Source organism: Chanodichthys erythropterus, chromosome 9 (genome assembly GCF_024489055.1).
Source record: "Chanodichthys erythropterus isolate Z2021 chromosome 9, ASM2448905v1, whole genome shotgun sequence".
In the NCBI taxonomy this organism is placed as follows: domain Eukaryota; kingdom Metazoa; phylum Chordata; class Actinopteri; order Cypriniformes; family Xenocyprididae; genus Chanodichthys; species Chanodichthys erythropterus.
Window position 1 is genome coordinate 26,804,920 of NC_090229.1, and position 19,811 is coordinate 26,824,730.

General features: G+C 39.0%; 1 protein-coding gene across 1 annotated transcript in view; it reads left to right on the forward strand.

The window, feature by feature from the left end:
* The window catches only part of gpat2 (glycerol-3-phosphate acyltransferase 2, mitochondrial), a 73,516-nt gene that overhangs the window by 26,373 nt on the left and 27,332 nt on the right, over positions 1-19,811 (forward strand). The window contains exons 8-13 of the mRNA XM_067393819.1: positions 1,165-1,264; positions 5,109-5,294; positions 10,109-10,207; positions 12,504-12,586; positions 14,318-14,436; positions 14,543-14,613. Coding sequence (XP_067249920.1) covers positions 1,165-1,264; positions 5,109-5,294; positions 10,109-10,207; positions 12,504-12,586; positions 14,318-14,436; positions 14,543-14,613 — 658 coding nt within the window. The remainder of the gene's footprint in view (positions 1-1,164; positions 1,265-5,108; positions 5,295-10,108; positions 10,208-12,503; positions 12,587-14,317; positions 14,437-14,542; positions 14,614-19,811) is intronic.

Sequence of the window (19,811 nt, forward strand, 5' to 3'; positions counted from 1 at the left end):
AAGTAACATGTCTGCCACTTTTGTTCTGACCAACTGAGGGGAAAAGCATTAGGCCTACAATAAATTGCGCTGCCAATGATGATTAAATCTAACGATCGCTTAGCTCGGATCATGCGTGCAAACCGTGCAAATTATTATTACTGTGATATTGTTCTCAAATTGTTAATGTTAACAACATCAGCACTGCGTGACTGTGTATTTAGTGTATATTAGCGTTACCTGAAGATTTCAATTTCTGCAGCCACTCCACAGTCCAAAGTCTTTTGCTTTTTGACTACGGGTGAATCTCCAGTTGATCACTGATTGTCATTTGGACCTTTCTGGATTACAATCCGCCAATGATAAGTTTAATTATTTCAGCTGCTGTGAGAAAAGGCTATAAATCCTCATGTGTTAAAATTGATTAGCCTGGACGGGACTCCTTCCTTTCTGTTTACGGACGTGACGTAATGATGCACAGATGAACTGCTGCATGCTCGAATTTCCCACGGAAATCCACCATGTCGCTCTTATTATAAAACATTATTACATGCTTACCGTTGTGAATCGAGACAAGACAATTAGTTTTGAACTATGGTTGTTTATGTACTTGGCTGGTTGTGTACTTGCTCAAAAAATTGATTTTTGATCATTTTAACCAAAAAAAGTTACGGACAGCTTTAAGTTTTGCCATCGCATAAATCATTAATTAAATTTTAAAATACAAAAGTTATTTTAAATATTTCACAATAGTTTGTTTGTACTGTATTATTGATAACATAAATGCAGCATTCGTGAACATGAAAGACTTCTTTCAAAAACTTCTCACTAACCCCAAACCTTTGAACAGTGGTGTGATTAGAAACAAAAGAAAAGCTTGACTTCATACATTTTTGCCCATCCTGACTTGAAAGACTCTGAAGTTATGATGACATTTCCTGCAACTCAGTATAGTCAGTAGCCTTGCAGGTTTTTACAGTGCATTCTGGGAATTTCTAGGCAGGAAATAAAACATTGCAGGGATTAAGACACACCCTAAATTCTGACGTTGTCTCTAAGTAGACATCGGGGAAAGTACATTATATGGCTCCTTTAAGTCTTCTCCATGTTGTTATTTGTTTGGATGAATAGCCTAAAGGAATATCCCATTAGTCACTGTTAATTGAGGCCGTTTTGTCTTCTCAGGTCCATCCTTCAGAGGCTGGGTGTCATCTTGCTCCCAGAAGGCACTGGCTCAGAGCGAGATGCAGAGATGGACAGCCTCTATTCTCCAGTCATGACCTCAGTAAGCCCCCGCAAAGGCTGAGTTTGCTGTTCTGCTTGAATTGCTCAGATTCAGTACATAAGACAAGTGAATCAGACTGTCACTTCAGGCACTTAAGATGTTTGCACAGGCACACTGCTTTTGAATGCCATTGATACCAGTTTTAGTCTCAAGACGGACAGTCACACGTGTTTTCAGGGCAGGTGAGGCTGCATTAGTAACCTGGCCTTGATGGGCACAGCGGTTCCCATGACGATGGGGCACCTGCGGACTGCAGATGTTTCGCTGGGAGGTTGCATGAGTCGCTGAACATATTACTCTGCCTCACTGATGCTTGGAGGTGGATAATAAATCTCCTCAGCCTCCAGATTTACTGACAGGATCATACTATCATCTGAATTTCTCAGAGGAGCATCTTATTAGCAGTTTAGAAGAAACATTACCAGAATTTGGATGTTGTAATTGTAAGTAGGGTTTTAAAAAGGATTTGGCAAAAACTGCATTTGAATCTTGATTGCAAGAAGGGCTGATATGTTTTAATATGAATGGCTTTGATTAGATGTGTGCTTATGTGCGACTTCTGACTGACGTAAATGAACAGAGGAAATAATCTGTCATGCCTGGAATAGCATATGAGCTTATCAGGCTTCTCAAGATGGATTTGGGATTTGAATATATGTGTGTGTGTGAGAGAGAGAGTTAAAGGGATAGTTCACCCTAAAATTAACATTTTTATATTAGGTGGCCTTAACTACTATGTACTTGCATTTAAATTAATAATTTGATACAATGCACATTGTGTACATTCATGTTTTTTACATTGTATGTCCATGTAATTACATCTGTAATTAATTTCTGTAATTAGATTTATAGTTACATTGTTGACCCATCCCTTACACCTTAACCCACCCTTAAATCTTCCCATACGACCAAACCTGTCCCTAACTTTACCCGTATCCCACCTCAGTAGCAGCAAAAGTGTTTTGCAATACACGATGAACACATTAATTACATTGTTTTTATTGTTTGATTTAAGTACATCATACTTTCTTGTATGAATCACAAAAGGAGCAATTTTGCAGGGTGTTGTTGTACTTTCTCATAGACAGAGAGCAGGGGCCGTTAAAGGGATAGTTTACCAAAAAATGAAAATTCTGTCACCATCTACTCACCCTCATGTCATTCCAAATCCATAATACTTTTGTTAATCTTTGAAACACAAATGTAGATATTTTTAATGGAATCTGAGAGATTTCTATCCTTCCATTGAAAGTCCATTCTACTAAAACTTTGACACTTCAAAAAGTTTGTAAAGTATTCCATATGAATCAAGCAGTTTAATCCAAGTATACTGATTGTTTTACAGTATATGATGAACAGATTTAATTTAGGCTTTTATTCACACATATACACTGTGCAATGCACATACAGTACATGGAGCACTCAAATATGGTAAACAGAAGTTCAGCCATACTGTTCTAACTTGCAGGAGCAAACTGCATTGGTTCCTGTGCATTAAAGGGGACCTATTAAGCAAAATTCACTTTTGCATGGTGTTTGGACAAAAATGTGTGTTGGCAGCGTGTGCACACAACCATCCTATAGTGATAAAAATCCGCCCACTCCTTTTTTTTATTAATCCCCATAAATCATAAGCAGTTTCCAGATCCCTGGCAGTGTGACGTCACAAAAGCCACGGGCCCCGCCCACAAATGTTGACAGACACTGCTGTTTGAACGTAGAACCGCCCTGAGCGAGTTCACGGCGAGAATGTCTCCCAAGCGTTTTAGGTGTTCTGTAGCTGGATGGATAAATCCACATAGCTCTCTTCATTTACTCGCTAAATCTGAGCTGCTGAAAAGTAGGTGAATTAACTTGGTTTTCCAGGAAAATGTTCCCTTAGTTCTGTCGAAATTTGTTAATGTCTGCGCAAATCATTTCACACCAGACTGCTTAGTGAATGAATATCAATACAATGGGACAATACAAAACAGAGGTTGTGCTAAAAATGTGCTACTCAAGGATATACAAGTAAAAACTGTTCGTGATCCAGCTTACAGTCTCCAGAGTGATACTGGATATGACGGTAATGAAGGTGAGGGCACTTTATTACAGTTCATCTTAGTTTATTTACGGGTATAAAGTTTATTAAGCGCCACCCGAAAGGCATAAGGTCTTTTATATATTCGTTTACTGTTAGACTGTTAGATTTCTGTGATCTTCGCTATGTATGTTGGTGATGATAATACAAGGGAAAGAGAGAGTTTATGGATAATATTTTAATGCACACTTGCAGTGTTTTATTAAGCGCTTACAGTGATTTTCTAGAGTGAAATGCAGAATATATTCGCAGTTTCTGACATTATTGTGCATCCTGACTAAATCCTGTCACAGGAGAATCCGCTCTTGAAGTTCTGCCCTTTTAGCCGATCGCAGCAGCTCATTTGCATTTGAAGGGACCACACTGAAATGGCTTGTTTTTGCTCAACCACTAAAAGTGGCAATTTTAACATGCTATAAAAAAATTTCTGTGAGGTATTTTGAGCAATAACTTCACATACACACTCTGGGGACATCAGACTTGTTTTACATCTTGTAAAATGGGGCATAATGGGTCCCCTTTAAGCAAGCGCGTTTGAACATCAGTGTTTTGGTGGAATGGACTTTCAGTGGAGTACAATTTAATGAACTATCAGCAACCAGAATGAATTAAGTATGGAATTAAAATATTAAAGAGACAATAATCAAAAAACTAATAACAGCACAAGATTAATTGACATATAGAAATAAAATCTAAAAGTGGATAATATATCATTCTCTTCTATCAGATGTGAGCTCTATTCATCATACTAATGCATTGCCCTCACACATGTATGGGAAATGTGTAATCGTGATTTCACTTAAAACTTAAGAACATAAACAGTCTGTCATAAAATGTCTTGGAACAGCAAGTTTTAATATTTTTTTTTAAAATTGTAAACTAAAACTATGAATAAAAGTTAGTTGAAATAAAACTTCTATGAAAAATATGATGAAATCAAAATTTAAAAACAAACATATTTCAGGTAGTTTTATTTGCAACATTTCAAAATTTTAAGTTGATGTATTAAAGTTACTACAACTAAAATAATGTTAAGCTAAATGGAAATATTTGAGAAAAAATAAGTTATCAAGTGACTAAAGCTCAAACAATTTAAAACTGAAAAAAAAACTCATATAATAATATATATATATATATATATATATATATATATATATATATATATATATATATATATATATATATATATATATATATATATATATATATATAAAATACTAAAATGGTTTGAATATGTGCAAGCATAATAAAGATTTGACAGCTATATTTTTATACCAACTTAATGTTCGGTCTGACAGAGTAGGAATATAGCACAAGAGTCACATGAACCACTTCTATGGTATTTTCTTGTCTTTTTGGGACAAGCTTGATAGCCCCTTGTCACAGCATGTAATGTCACTAAAATTGTCTCCAGAATTCCTCCCTGTGCGAGCCGTATGGGTTTAGAAGGACACGAGGATGAGTAAATATGACAGAATTGTCATAATGCTTTGTCCAAGCATTAGAAAAGTACCATTTGATTCTACAGAAGTGTCAGCTTGCCACTTTGTCCTATGCAATAGCACATTTTATCTCTCTCTCCTCTCACACATAGATGCTTCCCTCAAATATTCCAGGCCTTCAATTCATTTTTATTGGACTGATTTTGCAGATATTGCAGTTCATTTATTCTCTGATTCATATCTCTTCCACATAAAACTGTCCAACCTCTGTTTTTCCACAAACATTTTTATCCATCATTTCTCCTCTTTTGTCCCAATCCAGTTCATTGGTGAGCTGTTACGAGAGGGGGGCGCTCTCAGCGTGGGCATCACTGCAGCTAGAGGTCACGACGGGCAATGGCTGGCACGTGTACATCAGGCCATCAGTGATGGTCTAGTGCCTGATGTTAGAATCGTGCCAGTGGGTGTTTCCTATGACTGCCTACCACGCCACTTTATACATCCACAGGTGACGACCTTAATATTAACAATGCACACTCCATTACATAATGACCCGACAGTCACCATCAGAGCACTGGGCTGATAAACAGACCAATAAACAAATTACAAACAGAAGTAGATTCACATTTTCCTGATAAAAGCAAACATGATAATGGTGCTCATAAGCATAATGATCATAGACTATTTAAACTCTTTACTTAGGTAATAAACTTTTCATGTAATTCAGTACGCACTATTTTGCTGCCGATGTAAGTGATGGCTAAAAACATTCAATCTGCGAAAACAAGTACCGACCAAGTGAAATTGATTTGTTAAACGATTAGTCCACTTTCAAATAAAAATTTCCTGATAATTTACTCACCCCCATGTCACCCAAGATGTCCATGTCCTTCTTTCTTCAGTCGAAAAGATATTAAGGTTTTTGATGAAAACATTCCAGGATTATTCTCCTTATAGTGGACTTCAATGGCCTCCAAATGGTTGAAGGTCAAAATTACAGTTTCAGTGCAGCTTCAAAGGGCTTTAAACGATACCAGACGAGGAATAAGGGTATTATCTAACGTAATGATCGGTCATTATCGAAAAAAATCAACTGTATATGCTTTATAAACACACATAATCGCCTTGCACATGCTTCTGCTTTCCGTATTCTTCAAAAAGCTTATGCTGTATGTCCTACGCCTTCCCTGTTCAACTTACGGAACAAAGTTCCGTTCTGTTTTTTTTTTCTGTAAGTAGAATAGGGAAGGCGTAGGACATACAGAACATACATTCTTTTATAACCTTTATAGTCTGAAATGTCCATTCAGTACTCGATAGTATAGTCCGCAATTTGAGGATGTGCAACATTAGAGCTTATGTTAATAGGTCGCATGCTGCGTTTATCCAATCAATGACACGGACACCCCAAATATGCAAATAAGAATGTTAACCCAGGGTTTAGGAATGTATATCGGCTTATAAATACCCTGGATCAATTGTTAATCCCAGGTAAATTATGAGCAGTGTGAAACGTGAAGCAAGATAACCCAGGATTTAATTTACCCCGGGGTTTAAAATGACCTAGGGTTAACAGTTTCAAGTGTGAAAAGCCCTAATGAGTGCAAAAGTGGGCAAAACCACCAACCTGTTTACCCACCTCTGTCTTCGTTATCCTTTACTTTTGGCCACTGTACAGAGCCATTATTTTGTTAGTCTTGAAACTGTAAATGTTACATTAAACTGTTAACTGCTGAGGCCTTTCTGTAATTTATTATATTTATATTCCTCTTTCTTAAAAGTCTAAAAGTGTGCTCATTTAGATACAAACTTATGGATTATCATATGTTTACTTCATATATCTTTAGAGAGCAGCATTTTTTCTCTTTTTACCCAAAATAGGACAATGTGATTGTAATCATTATGGAGCGCTAAACTCTCGCATGTAATTTGTTTCATTCTTACTTGATGTTGGATGCCATCATCGCACACAAAGTCCACAAGTGAGACTCATGAGTACTAAGTTCCAGGAAATACCTAATATGGACAAAGACATCCAGCAATCGTTGTTGCTGAAATGCAGATAGAGACATTTTGACTAATTAAACATGAAGAGAATTAACACACCATTGCAACAGTATTATGGTTTATTGGTTTACTTCAAGCCATCTTGAGTGTTTTTTTTATAAGTATAATGTATATTTATAATGCAATGCTAATTGACATACCCTTTATCACTGTATATAATAGGTAAGGAATAACTGACCCTTCGCAAAGACCCGTCCCCCTTAGTTACTGTTGCTTTGTCCGACAAGCCATGGCGCATTTATATCATCAAATAAACATGAATGAACATAAGGAATGTGGTTTCAAACATGGAAAGATGTCCATACACACCATTTTTCAAGTTCAAGTCCACCCACTTCTGACTGCATTGTTAGACAAAATGGCGGATTCGGCATTATGATTGGTTAGATCGCTTGTCAATCAAACTCCCGGTGATAAGGGTCGCTGAATTCTCTGCGAAACGGAGTGCCCGTTACACCTCGGGTGTGCATTATTTTTAAGAATCCAACAGCCCTGAGTCAATTATTCTTCTTATACTATGGTTATCACACCTCAAGACACTGTTCCAATGTTGTATTTGAAGACATTTGTCAGGTTTTTGTCCTTAAAACACTCATGTTTGGGACTAATTTCTTACACATCTCATCCCAAGCCTCCATTTGCTAATTACAAAATGTCATTTCAGAACTAGTAATGAAGGCTTGAGAGCAGAATAATACTTTTGATACAGAGAATAAACGGCCTATGTGAATTAGCCTACCTGAGTCTGTGCCTGAGTCTGTCTCTACTAATAGTGAAACTATAAGTTTGAGAACCGGACAGTTATTACATCTCTGGTGAGTCATGTATCTTTTATGTTGCTAAACTATTTTGCTAATTAATTTGTTAGAGCAGCGCTGAGAAAAGTTTCTGTGCAAGTGTGTGTCCGTTCTATACAGTAACGTAATTGTGTACGTTTGAAAGAGAGAGCGCGTGAGCATGAGAGAGTATGTGCTTTCAGGACACAATAAACCGTATTTTGTGGCAAAAAAACATGACAATATTTGTCGTTTCTATCTTATTGTTGACTATATTTATTTGCTTGGTCATTGTGGGTTTTGGTTCTTTTGCGGTTATAGACTGTAAGGACCGATTGAAATAACTAAAATCATTTGGCGAAGTGACATGGAACTGCAATGCGGTCAAGACCTGCTAGAACTATCTTAGAACATTGGTCAACCATTCAGATTTGAATGTTCAACAGCCCATAGTATAATATAAAATATTATAATTTCTTTTTAATTTCCATTTGATTGATAGCATTATTTATTTATCAAGATTTCGTTATCACAAATTCTTTTGGCCATGATAACTGTGTAGTGAAAAATCTGATATTGTGACAGCCAGGGTTGGGGGGTAACGAAATACAACTTAGTTACGTATTTAAAATATATAAAATTTGAGTAACTGTATTTCATAAGAGTTGCATTTTAAGTGGGTGGTAATCAAATTACAGTTACATTTGAAAAGTATTTTAGATTACCAAAGTGATTACTTTGAATTTCATTTGAACATTAATGTAAACTGTGACGGGTAATTAATGTAAAAAGCAATTGGTGATTCTCTGACTCCGACAGTCTGCAAAAGCATCAGCTACATTTCTGCTCATAAGTTTCATTCCCCTTGCAGAATATGCAACATTTTAATAATTTTAACCAAATAAAAGGGATCATAAAAATTGTTAATTTTAAAAAGTTAATTTTATTTAGTACTGTCCTGAATAAGCCATTTCACATAAAATATGCTTACATATATTCCACAAGACAAAATGACTGAATTTATAAAATTTATAAAATATTCAAAAATGTATATACCCTTGAATCTGAACTGTCCTGTTATTACCTGATAATCCACGACTGTTTTCATGTTTTACGATAGTTGTTTGTGAGTCCCTTGTAACTGTAAAAAAAAATAAAATGGTAATTGCAACTCTTTCTCTCACAATTCAGACTTTTTCCTGGCAATTGCGAGTTGGCATCTTACAGTTCTGAACTTTTTTCTCAGAATTGCGAGATATAAACTCATAAATGCACGTTATAAAGTCAGAACTGCGTGATTAAAAACTTGCAATTCTGACTTTTTTCTTGCAATTCAGACTTTTTTTACTGGGAAATTGCAAGTTTATATCTCAGAATTCTGACTATATATTTATCGCAATTGCAACTTGCAATTCTGCAATTCTGAGAAAAAAAGTCAGAATTGTGAGAAACTTTTTGTGTGTGTGTGTGTGTGTGTGTTACATACTTATTAGTATTCCAAAGTATTCTAAAGTATTTAGATTAAGTTATTAAACTTGGGTAATCTAACGGAATATGTTACAAATTATTTTTTAAAGCATGTATTTTGTAATCTGTAGTGAAATACATTTTAAAAGTAATCTACCCAGCCCTGGTGACGGCCTTACTACAGCATATCATAGAGCTCTATACTGTGCTTTTTACTATACACTGACAACCACTCAGAACTCTTTAGCAACCACCAAGCATTATATTAGCAACTAGCCAGGGTAGCAGCCACATAAAACCACCAGAAAACCCTAGAAAAAACCTAGCATTATCCTAGCATCCACACAGTAACCACCTAGCATTGTCGTAGCAACCACCCAGAACAGCCCTAGCAACAGCATAGTGACACCGTGGCAGCCACCGAAAACACTCTATCAAAGCATGCTTTTGACTTGGGCCAGGGTCGTGTGGGGCACCCAGCCATGTCTAAGCCATTAAGCAACCATATAACAGCTCAGAACAACCTTGCATCCATATAGCAGTGCGCAATAAACCCCCACAGAAGATTTGCACAGGAATTGCAGTTGTGTAGTTTTGTATTTGTAATTCCTGAGGTTAAATGATTCATTACACAATAATAAGCAGCAATATTCAGATAATTAAAACCAGATTTTTTAATTTTTTTAATTTTGATTCGATGATTTTTAATATGCAGATTGTGAAATGGGTTTTCTAAATGAGCAATGGTAAAGACACAGCTATAAAATTTCGTCTCACATTTAGAGAAGAAGAGAAAGATAAAGGGCTTGAGAAATCCATATTATTGTGTGCATCCATCTCAAATAGATGCCAGTTATTATAGTGATTACAGCCACTAATTTCTCCTCTAATGGCTCTTCACCATTAGAGCACCGTGAAGATCAGAATAGTTTTTTCAAATTAGATCCAAGTCATTTCATCAGCTCGTGTGTGAGTGGCATTGTATTTTTTCATTTGTTTGTGTGGTCTCTAGGCCGGTGTGATGTCTGCTCTGCGGTTTGTGGCCTCCCTGCTGAAGGGTGATCATAGAGGAAGTGTTAGGATCCATTTTGCACAGGCTTTCTCTCTGAAGGTATGACTCACACACAAGGAATTACACACACTCTCTCATCCGTACACACCAGCAAATAAAATATAATCATTTCAAACAAATGCATAGCCATAACGCAGTGGTTCTCAGCTGGTGGGAGGTCTGTTAAATTGTTCTGTTCTGACAGCAGGGAAAATAATACTAAATGCAAATAACAAAATGCAAGCCATAAAATAACGCGTAGTAAGTACAGCAAATTAAATTGTCTAATTTAAATTTGCATATGTATCCAGAGTTTGGTAATATTAGCTAATATTGGAGTTTTTGCAATACCACATTTTTTTTTTTTAAGAAATATATTCATTTTAGTACAATTAAAGGGTTAGTTCATCCAAAAATGAAAATTCAATCATTAATTACTCACACTCATGCCGTTCCACACCTGTAAGACCTTTGTTCATCTTCTGAACACAAATTAGGATATTTTTGTTAAAATCCGATGGCTTAGTGAGGCCTGCATTGCCAGCAAGATAATTTCCATTTTCAATGCCTAGAAAGCTACTAAAGACATATTTAAAACAGTTCATGAGACTGCAGTGGTTCAACCTTAATGTTATGAAGCGACGAGAATACTTTTTGCGCGCCAAAAAACAAAATAATGACTTCATTCCACAATATCTAGTGATGGGTGATTTCAAAACACTGCTTCATGAAGCTTCGAAGCTTTACAAATCTTTTTTTTTTTTTTTTTTTTGAGTCAGTGGTTCAGAGCACCAAAAATTACTTCATTTCAGTTAATGAGGCTTTGTTACATCATAAGTGTTTCGAAATTTCAATGGTTCACGTGACTTTGGCAGTTTGATACGAGCTCTGAACCATGGGAAAAAAAAAAAAAAAAAAAAGATTTGTAAAGCTTTGAAGCTTCATAAAGCAGTGTTCTGAAATTGCCCATGCCTCTAAAAACACAAAAGATATAGAAGAATAACAACAATATTATGAAACACACTCTGTTGAGTGTTTGTCCGTTTAGGGCTACTGTAGAAACATGCCGGCACAAAATGACGACTTGACATGGAGTGGTGTATGGCTCATTCTAAAGTAATAAAAACATAATGGTTCATTATGTAAGGTCTTTATGCACCACTGAAAACAGTTATATTATATTGCATTTCTGTCAATAGATCCTCCCAAATTTTACACATTGCACTTTTAATACAATTGTAATGCAAATTAAAACTAAATATTTCTATTTCAAATAAATGCTGTTCATCCTGAAAAAAAAAGTTGTTTTTACACAATATTAAGCAGATATTTCAGTATGGATAAGAAGGAATGTTTTTTGAGCAGCAAATCAGCTTATTGCAAAGATTTCTGAAGGATCGTGTGACACTGAAGATTGGAGTAATGATGCTGAAAATTCAGCTTTGCTTCATAGGAATAAATTACATTTTTTTTAAAAATCAAACAAAACATTTTAAATGGTAATAATTTTTCTTTATATTACTGTTAGTGTATTTTTCATCAAATAAACACAGCCTTGGTGAGCATAAGAGACTTCTTGCTGCAGACTTTTGAATGGTAGTTTAAGTAAACATTGCTTTAATTTTCCAGTAATTGTTTGAAACAAGTTAAGTGATCCTAACAAATTACAAGCAATATAACAAATTAAAAAAGTAGGACAAAGATGCAAATAATATGCAAAATAAATGTAATAGTCATTTACCTAGATATAATACTGATTTGACTCTGTTTGACAGAGAATCAGGTCTTTTTTTAAAGTTATCCATCCACAGAGACGTTTCTTGTTTTCTCGCTAATAAGACTGCATCTACACTGCAAGACCTAATGCATAGATTGACTATTTTGGGCATTCTTCAGAGCATGGATACCCATGTGAGCAGCCACTTGTCAAACAGCACTCAGGCATCGAATTGAGATGATATAAATATGGTACTTTGGTGATCTGTTCCTTTTGTTGTGTTGTGTTGTGTTTAGATCTACATTGTTGGACCTATTCAGTTTGTGGTAATATTAATAAAATTTATATTTTACATGTTTGAAGTTGATTTTATACTTTTCGTACAGTAAATAAATCTGGTACTGCCATTTGATGTCCAAAATCTGGGACTTGAATCGAAACTAGTTTAGCCTTAATGCAACATCTCAATTTTTGATGCTTATGTATGGGCACTGTGAAAAAGTTTTTAGACTCATTCTCTCTCTCTCTCTCTCTCTCTCTCTCTCTCTCTCTCTCTCTCTCTCTCTCTCTCTCTCTCTCTCTCTCTCTCTCTCTCTCTCTCTCTCTCTCTCTCTCTCTCTCTCTCTCTCTCTCTCTCAGGAGATGTGCGAGAGTGGAAAGTGTCGTGTGGATGGAGGGCGCCCCCTACAGGAACTGCTGTTGACCGCCATACTGCACAACAGGTCTCTTCAATCCCTCTGTTCCTGTATCTCATCTGCAGCATTCCACTCTTCATCCATCTTTTCCTATTTGCCACCCTAGCATCTGTCTGCCCATATGGTGGTCACGCGTTTCACTTCAAACCATCCTGCATCCTTCACTATAGATTTTCCTAGTTTTTTCTTTTCAGTCATAAAGGTCCCTGGGGTTCTGGTCCTCCAGTTCTGTTATTCTTCACCTTTGTGTTATTTGTCTGATGTACCAAATTGGTAAGACAAATAAGCAAGAAAAATAACAGGAAGAAATAGTGGTTGAAGATGATGGACGATACCTTTCAGTCCACCTCAGCCAGTTCAACGTATCGCTTTCTTTGAACTTTCTGTGCAACTCGAGTTGTTTGAAACAAATGAATGACTATTATATAATTCTCTAATATTTATTTTGCATATTATATGCATCTTTATCTTACTGTTTTTATTTGTTCTAGTCCTTGTTTTTTGATTATTTGTGATTATTTTAACACTGACTTTTCACTTGGTTTAAACAGTTACTGGAGAAATTGAAGCAATATTTACATGTACTACCATTCAAAAGATTGGAGTTGGTTAGATTTTTTTTATGTTTTTGAAAGAAGTCGCTTATGCTCACCAATGCTGCATTTATTTGATTAAATATCAAATAGTAAAACAGTAATATTGCAAAAATAATTTTTATATAATTTAAAATATAATTTATTCCTGTGATTCAAAGCTGAATTTTCAGCATCATTACTCCAGTCTTCAGTGTCACATGATCCTTCAGAAATCATTCTTACATGCTGATTTGGTGCTCAAGAAACATTTCTTATCAATACATCAACATATTTTTGTAGGAACCATGATAGTTTTTTTTGTTGATAAATTGTTTGATGAACACGCTTCTAAACAGCATTTATTTGAAAGAGAAATATTTTATATTAATTTCCATTAAAAATGTATTAATTGTACTAACAATACTAAAAATTTTACTAATTGTACTAACAATACATTGTCAATAAAAACAAGAAACTCTCTCACCACAAACTTATGAACTATAGTGTAAGTATATGAGCAGTTTGTTAATAATTATATTGATATTTAACTATTTAAAGAAGTGTGTTCAATAGCATATTAGTATATTTTCAATTCAGTCGGTGATATACAAATTGGTATTGAAAATCATGAAATCTTAAAAGACATTTTAGATATTGGTATCTTGAATAGTAGCCATATTACCAAGAACTGAGACTCCAATCTGCTGAATCAGAACTCAAGAGGCAAGTGCATAAAATGTTTCTGCAGTGCACTCATTTTAAACAACTCAGGTTCTCGGAAGAAGTCAGTTATTCCATCTGTAGCTCATAATGAGTTGGAATATCCTGGAAAATCTACAAAGAGCTTCTCATCTGCTCTTCAGTCTCTTCCGAGAGCCTCAGGGGCTGTTATATGTTTAAAGCGGAACATCCACAGCAGGGAGGCCTTATCATGAAGATTCAGCCCTGCAGGGCTCAACATTTGCATTTTGACAGCTGGTAATAATGCATTGTTGTAAAGCCTTTTGTTGTACATGTTAGGGAGTGAGAACAGTGAACAGGTGATGCAGTCACGTGTGGCTTGTGGAGGAGTGTAATGTAAATGTAATGCTTGGATTTCAGAGAATGACAGTATGCACACCCCCATTCATCATTATTAAACAAAGTATGTTGTAATAAAATGAAATGTGGTTTATTTCATCAGGATGGACTCCATCTTCAACCAGAAGGATGTTTCCTGGCTTCTCCCACCTGCTGTCATGCCTGAACTGCCTCCCGCTGATAGACAGCAGACTATCGCACTGACTCTTCATTTAAAGTACTGTGAGTCTGACCGACACACCCAAGCTCTCAAAGATCAAACTATTTCACTTTAGTAGTACTATTTATGAGGCTAAGTTTTTTTCTTTTTATTTTTTTTTTATTTTAGCTTCAACTAAAAGTATGGCCGTCATGTCTACCAGTCTGGTGTCCTGTTTGCTGCTGCACAAGCATCGCAGGGTTTGTTTTAAAAACTCCTCTTGGACATCACATATACAGCATACACCACTATTAAGTGTTCATTACGAGTAATGCGGGTTACAGTATGTAATCAGATTACTTTTTCAAGTAATGAGTAAAGTAACATTACTTTTAAATTTACAACAAAATACCTGAGTTACTTTTCTCAAATAAGTAACTTTGTTACTTTGTTTTCCCATTTATTGACTGACACCTCTCCTGTACCCATGTTGAGAGAAATCGGAAGTAAGTGAACGTGATGTTTATAGTTCTAGACTAGAGAAAATGTGAGCATACATATACACATCTCACAAAAATAGTAGAATTCAAACAGATTCAGTAGTTCTCAAAATGAATAAAAAAGGAAATACAAACTCAGAATATTATGCAAACCTTCAGTAATTAAATGTAAAATAACACAAATATACTTTATGTATTTAATCTTTATTTAATCAATGTATTAAATTAATCAGGGTATGTATTTAACCAATGTCTTTGCTGCTGACCTTCGGTGATCCAATTCAACCATACTAAGCAAAAATGACTTAAACATCACATTTGCATTTCATTTTTTTTGTTTCAGCTCAGTTCATATGAAATAATTTGATGTTTCTTTGAACTTTTTAAAGCTTGAAAATGTTGTGTATGTGTTTGTGTGTTTTTGTGACACACAAATTTGTATAATGACATGGGTATGACATAGGTATTACAAGGAGAGGGTGATGTATGAGGACATTACCCCATGTCCCCATATTTCAAAAGGCTTATAAATCATACAAAATTAGTTTTTTGAGAAAGAAAAAAATGTGCACAGTTTCCTGTGATGGGTAGGTTTAGCGGTAGGGTTGGTGTAGGGGGATAGAAAATACGGTTTGTACAGTATAAAAACCAGTACACATATGTAATGTCCCCACAAAAACAAACGTGTGTGTGATATAATATTATATTATTATATTATTGCCAAAAGTATTGGGACACCCCAAATCATTGGATTCAAGTGTTCCAATCACTTCCATGGCCACAGGTGTATAAAATCAAGCACCTAGGTGTGATGACTGCTTCTACAAACCTGTGAAAGAATGGGTCGCTCTCAGGAGCTCAGTGAATTCAAGCGTGGACCGTGATAGGTTGCCACCTGTGCAATAAGTCCATTTGTGAAATTATTAACTACTCCACGGTCAACTGTTAATGGAATCATAACAAAGTGGAAGCAATTGGGAACAACAGCAACTCAGCCACAAAGTTATAGGCCACGTAAAATCCCAGAGTGGGGTCTCACAGTGCGCAGAAGTCGCCAACTTTCTGCAGAGTCCATAGCTACAGACCTCCAAATTTCGTATGACCTTCAGATTAGCTCAAGAACAGTGTGTAGAGAGCTTCATGGAATGGGTTTCCATGGCCGAGCAGCTGCATCCAAGCCTTACATCACCAAGTGCAATGCAAAGCATCAGATGCAGTGGTGCAAAGCCACTGGACTCTAGAGCAGTGGAGACGTGTTCTTTGGAGTCATGCTCTTCTGTCTGGCAATCTGATGTATGAGTCTGAGTTTGTCGGTTGCCAGGAGAACGGTACTTGCCTGACTGCATTGTGCCAAGTGTAAAGTTTGGTGGAGGGTTGTTTTTCAGAGGTTGGGCTTGGCCCCTTAGTTCCAGTGAAAAGAACTTTCATATTTCAAGAAAAACATATTTTCTTACATAAACAGTTTATACATAGAAAAAAACGTCTAGGTTACATACGTAACCCTCGTTCCCTGAAGGAGGGAACGGAGGTGTTACGTCAGAAACTGACGAAATGGGTTCTCGCCCGAGAGCATGGGTTGCTAGAAGGAGCCGAGCCAAGTGACCCGGCCAGTCAGCGGCACAGCTATTGTGGCAAGGGGACATAACGTCTCCGTTTCCTCCTTCAGGGAACAAGGGTTACATACGTAACCTAGACGTTCCCTTTCAGTCGGTCACTTTGACGTTACGTTTGAGACTGACGAAATGGGGTCCCTACTAAAACACCACAATAGCTGTCTTCCAGCGACAGTGTGAGTAAGATACCTTGCCATGAGCGCACATAGAAGGACCATACAACACAGAGTACACTGGGTGGCATATCTAGAGGGATATGCTAACAGGCTGCCTACTAAGGAGGTCTTACAGAGGTACCAGAATGGTGGTAACTGAAGTAACCAGCCCGCAGGGTGGAATAACACATCAGAAAAGCAAGTGGCTTGCTGGGGAAGACACATGCTCCAAGGAGACTAACAGTGGAATACAGGGGTTGCTAGAAGGAACCACAGCATAGGCACCTAGTCTAAAGGCTGGGACTGACCAGAAGGGCAGCACACGAGTATAGACATCAACAGTGCTGGAGGACTCAGGGTTCTAAACAGGAACTAACTGAGAATTAACGCACGTATCCAGTCTAAGGAGTGGAATGGCGCAGCAAGCGAATGACACCGAGCAGGTCCAATTACTGGCCCGAGGGGGCGAGTATACGAGAGGACAAAGGCTCTACACTGAGATTATAAAATATTGCAAATGTGATAGGTGTCGCCCAGCCCGCAGCTCTACAAATATCTGTCAGCGAGGCGCCACGTGCCAACGCCCAAGAGGAGGCTACACTCCTAGTTGAGTGAGCTCTCACCCTCAGCCTACCAGGCTCAAGACTTGCCATGCCCCCTAAGACAATAGTATCCACTTGCCAGTGGGCTAACCTCTGCTTGGAGACAGCACTCCCCTTCTGCTGGCCTCCGTAACAGACAGAACTCAATGCTTCAGGACTTCAGACCAGCTCTTTGTCTATGTAAGTGTGGAGAGCACGTACTGGACAGAGCAATGCCAAGGCTGGATCTGCCTCCTCCAGGGGCAGCGCTTGCAAGTTCACCACCTGATCGCTGAATGGAGTGGTGGGAACTTTGGGCACATATCCGAGCCGGGGTCTCAAGATAACGTCATCCGGCACGAATTCTAGGCACGCTTCGTCAATCGAGAATGCCTGTAGGTCCCCAACCCTCTTAATAGAAGCCAGAGCCAACAGGAGTGCAGTCTTCAGGGATAGAAACTTTAGCTCAACTGAAAGCAAAGATTCAAAGGGAGCCCTCTGAAGTGCAGATAACACCAAAGAGAGGTCCCAAGAGGGAATTTGTGAGGGACGGGGAGGAAAAAGCCTCCTAGCCCCCCTCAGGAACCTAACAACCAGGTCATGCTTCCCTAGAGACCTACTTTCAACAAGGTCATGATGGGTGGCAATAGCGGCCACATAGACCTTAAGGGTGGAAGGAGACAGCCTTCGATCCAGCCCTTCTTGAAGAAAGGAAAGCACTGACCCGACTGGACATGTCCAGGGGTTCTCATTCCTGGAAGAGCACAAGGTGACGAAGAGGTTCCACTTCAACACATAAACCTGCCTAGTAGACGAGGCTCCAGCTGAAGTGATGGTAGCTACCACCTGTGGTGGTAGGGTACCTAACCCAACCGCGTCCCGTCCAGGGACCACACATGTAGTCTCCACTGATCTGGAGCAACTCGAGGCAATTAACATGCCAATGAAGTTGGGGTCCTGTCCAGGAGCCCGACACAGCATGACCATTGCACAATGCACCCCAACCCGTAGCGGAGGCATCCGTTGATACAGCAACATGCCTGGACACTGAGTTTTTTTCGGGCAGGAGTCCCCTTAGAACCAGACTGTGCGCTTGCTTGTAAGCTGTGCGTACATGGTGACCGAGTCGATTTCCATACAGAGAAAAGAGATCTTCTGCACTGGGCAAAGTTTGCTCTTCTCCTGGTTGACCCGAAGACCCAGACGAGCAAGGTGTCTGAGCACTAGATCCCTGTGTTCGCACAACCGCTCTCGAGAGTGTGCCAGAATCAGCAAGTCGTCGAGGTAGTTGAGAATACGGACACCCTGGACCCTGAGAGGAGCCAGAGCTCCCTCTGCGACCTTCGTGAAGACAAGGGGAGACAGGGCCAGCCCAAAGGGGAGGACCTTGTACTGAAATGCCTACCCCTCGAAAGCAAACCGAGGAAACGGTCTGTGTCGAGGAAGAATGGAGACATGAAAGTATGCGTCCTTCACGTCTATCGCTGCAAACCAATCTAGTGGACGAACGCACTCGAAAATGCGTTTGGGCATTAACATCTTGAACGGGAGTCTGTGAAGAGCCCGGTTCAAAGCCCAAAGGTCCAGGATTGGCCGTAACCCACCTGTTTTCTTGGGTACAATGAAGTATGGGCTGTAAAACCCTGACTTCAGCACGGCTGGAGGGACCGGCTCGATTGCACCCTTCACTAGAAGGGTGGCAATCTCCGAACACATGACAGGAGCATCTTTGCCCACCATCGTAGCGTGGACCCCTGAAACCTGGGGGCACGCCAAGCGAACTGAATCGCATAACCGGGCATGATTGTTCGAATGAGCCAGCGGGACAGGATGGGTAGCTCTAAACAGGCACCCAGAAACCGTGCCAGCGGGGTCAAGGAAACCACAGGTGCACCCTCGGTGGGGCAGCGAGACGGAACAGACGGCCCTGGTATGGGAGGCATAGCATCCTGTAAAAGAGGTGGCGTCTGAGTCCGAGGAGTGACAGAGGGGGCTCTGTGAGAAGGCATGGCGTTTTTGGACCGGCTCTGAAAATAAAGAGTGTAGAGGGGGGAAGAGAGTGTTGAGAAACACACTGTCAACCGTGCCCTCTTGGGACCCGGAGGTAGAGGAAACAGCTCTTTCTGTGCGGATATAGGTACCGCTGCCGGTGCCAGAGGCGAAGATGGAAGGGTTCTCCCCCGGCCCTCCTGCGGGGGAAGGAGAGGCCCTGCTTACGACTCCTAAGGAGCTGACGTCTCCGACTCTTGGCTAAGTCTATCTACAGAAGGTGGCCATGGCATGCAAGGCGGAAGCGGCTTACAGGCCTTGGACGGGAGCTTGGGATCACCGCACCACGTAGAAGCGCTCTGAGGACACAATTGCATCGCAACCGAGTGCTCCACAGGGGGTACCCCAGCATACCCTCTAGCCGCCCCGCCATCGAGGGAGGTGAAGGCGGAGGAAGCATCAGAACGGTTTCGGGCAGTTAAAGGTGCCCTCCATGAACTGGTAACCTCCTCATGCACTTCCGGGAAGAAAGGAACCGAAGGGGGACCCTGGCGTTTACCAGAGCGTGCAGCCCCTAGGAACCAATCATCCAGCCTCGAGTGCTCCGGACAGGGTGGAGG